This window comes from Gavialis gangeticus, unplaced genomic scaffold (assembly GCF_001723915.1).
Source record: "Gavialis gangeticus isolate Ggan-Ray unplaced genomic scaffold, GavGan_comp1, whole genome shotgun sequence".
NCBI classification, from domain to species: domain Eukaryota; kingdom Metazoa; phylum Chordata; order Crocodylia; family Gavialidae; genus Gavialis; species Gavialis gangeticus.
The window spans coordinates 761,704-762,730 of NW_017729020.1; the positions used below are offsets into that span (position 1 = coordinate 761,704).

The window sequence follows — 1,027 nt, forward strand, 5'->3', positions numbered from 1 at the left end:
CTCTAGGAGCTCTTAAAGTATCTGGGGCTAGGAGGCACATGTTGTTGAGGGAGAAGCTTGCCTCCTTAGGAGGGGCAGAGAGTGGCCTCCGATGATATTGTTGCTGTTACATTATAGCCCAGTGGCTTGTATTTACATTGTTATCTGAATCTGGTAGACCAGGATGAGGCTATTAGAAGAGGAGGCCTCATTAGGGCCAAAGGGACCTCAGCACCAGACAGGGTGTGGAGACAGAGACCAAAAGGACCCTAGCACCAGAAGATGCTGCTACTGGGGCCAATGGCCCAGTGATGACAGGAGACTGAGCTAGACTGTGGCCTCATCAAAAGGGATAATTTTTAAGTACAATCTGCGAGGCATGGGGCATGGTAAAGGGGAAGTTTTGGAGCCATGCACCTAGCCCATAAGGCTTTGCCTCTCTCGAGAGGCACTGACTTTGAGTGAGACCCAGCAAGGGATCCAAAACCAGCAGGGTCTAGTGGGGTTCAGCAGGACTGTAACCACACAAACTCATGGGCAACCTCCCAGCTTGTTGGTTGAAATAATAAGACATTGTAGGCAATATTAGAAGGCGCCCTAAGCTCATCACGTCCATCCCTGGGGACCCCATGCCATGATGTACACAAATGATAGTATGCCACTCTTCCACATTCCAGATGCAATAACTTCCCTACATCACAAGGATGCTGCATGGCTCAATTAAACCATAGATAAAGCAACTAGAACCCCTTGGATGAGAGATGCTGCAGAACCATAAGATGTAGTTATTAAAGAGCCCCTCCAAGTGCTATTCCCATTCCCATTTACCTCCAGATGGCGATCCCAACACTCTTCGGATTGACTTAACCCATTCTTCCATCTCGGACTGGGAATTAGCCATCAGCACATAGGAATCTTGCCCTGGTCGATTCTGGTCTCCTGAGGTGCCTGCAGAAATAATTACTCATAAAGGGAATTGGGGGAGGGAAAACACAGACCTGCATTGATTTTTATTTTAAGCATTTATTTAGATTTTTATCAATTAACA

At 47.1% G+C, this 1,027-nt stretch overlaps 1 protein-coding gene across 1 annotated transcript in view; it reads right to left on the reverse strand.

Moving 5' to 3' along the window:
- The window catches only part of ARHGAP25 (Rho GTPase activating protein 25), a 57,525-nt gene that overhangs the window by 22,907 nt on the left and 33,591 nt on the right, over nucleotides 1-1,027 (reverse strand). The window contains exon 4 of the mRNA XM_019514333.1: nucleotides 808-927. Coding sequence (XP_019369878.1) covers nucleotides 808-927 — 120 coding nt within the window. The remainder of the gene's footprint in view (nucleotides 1-807; nucleotides 928-1,027) is intronic.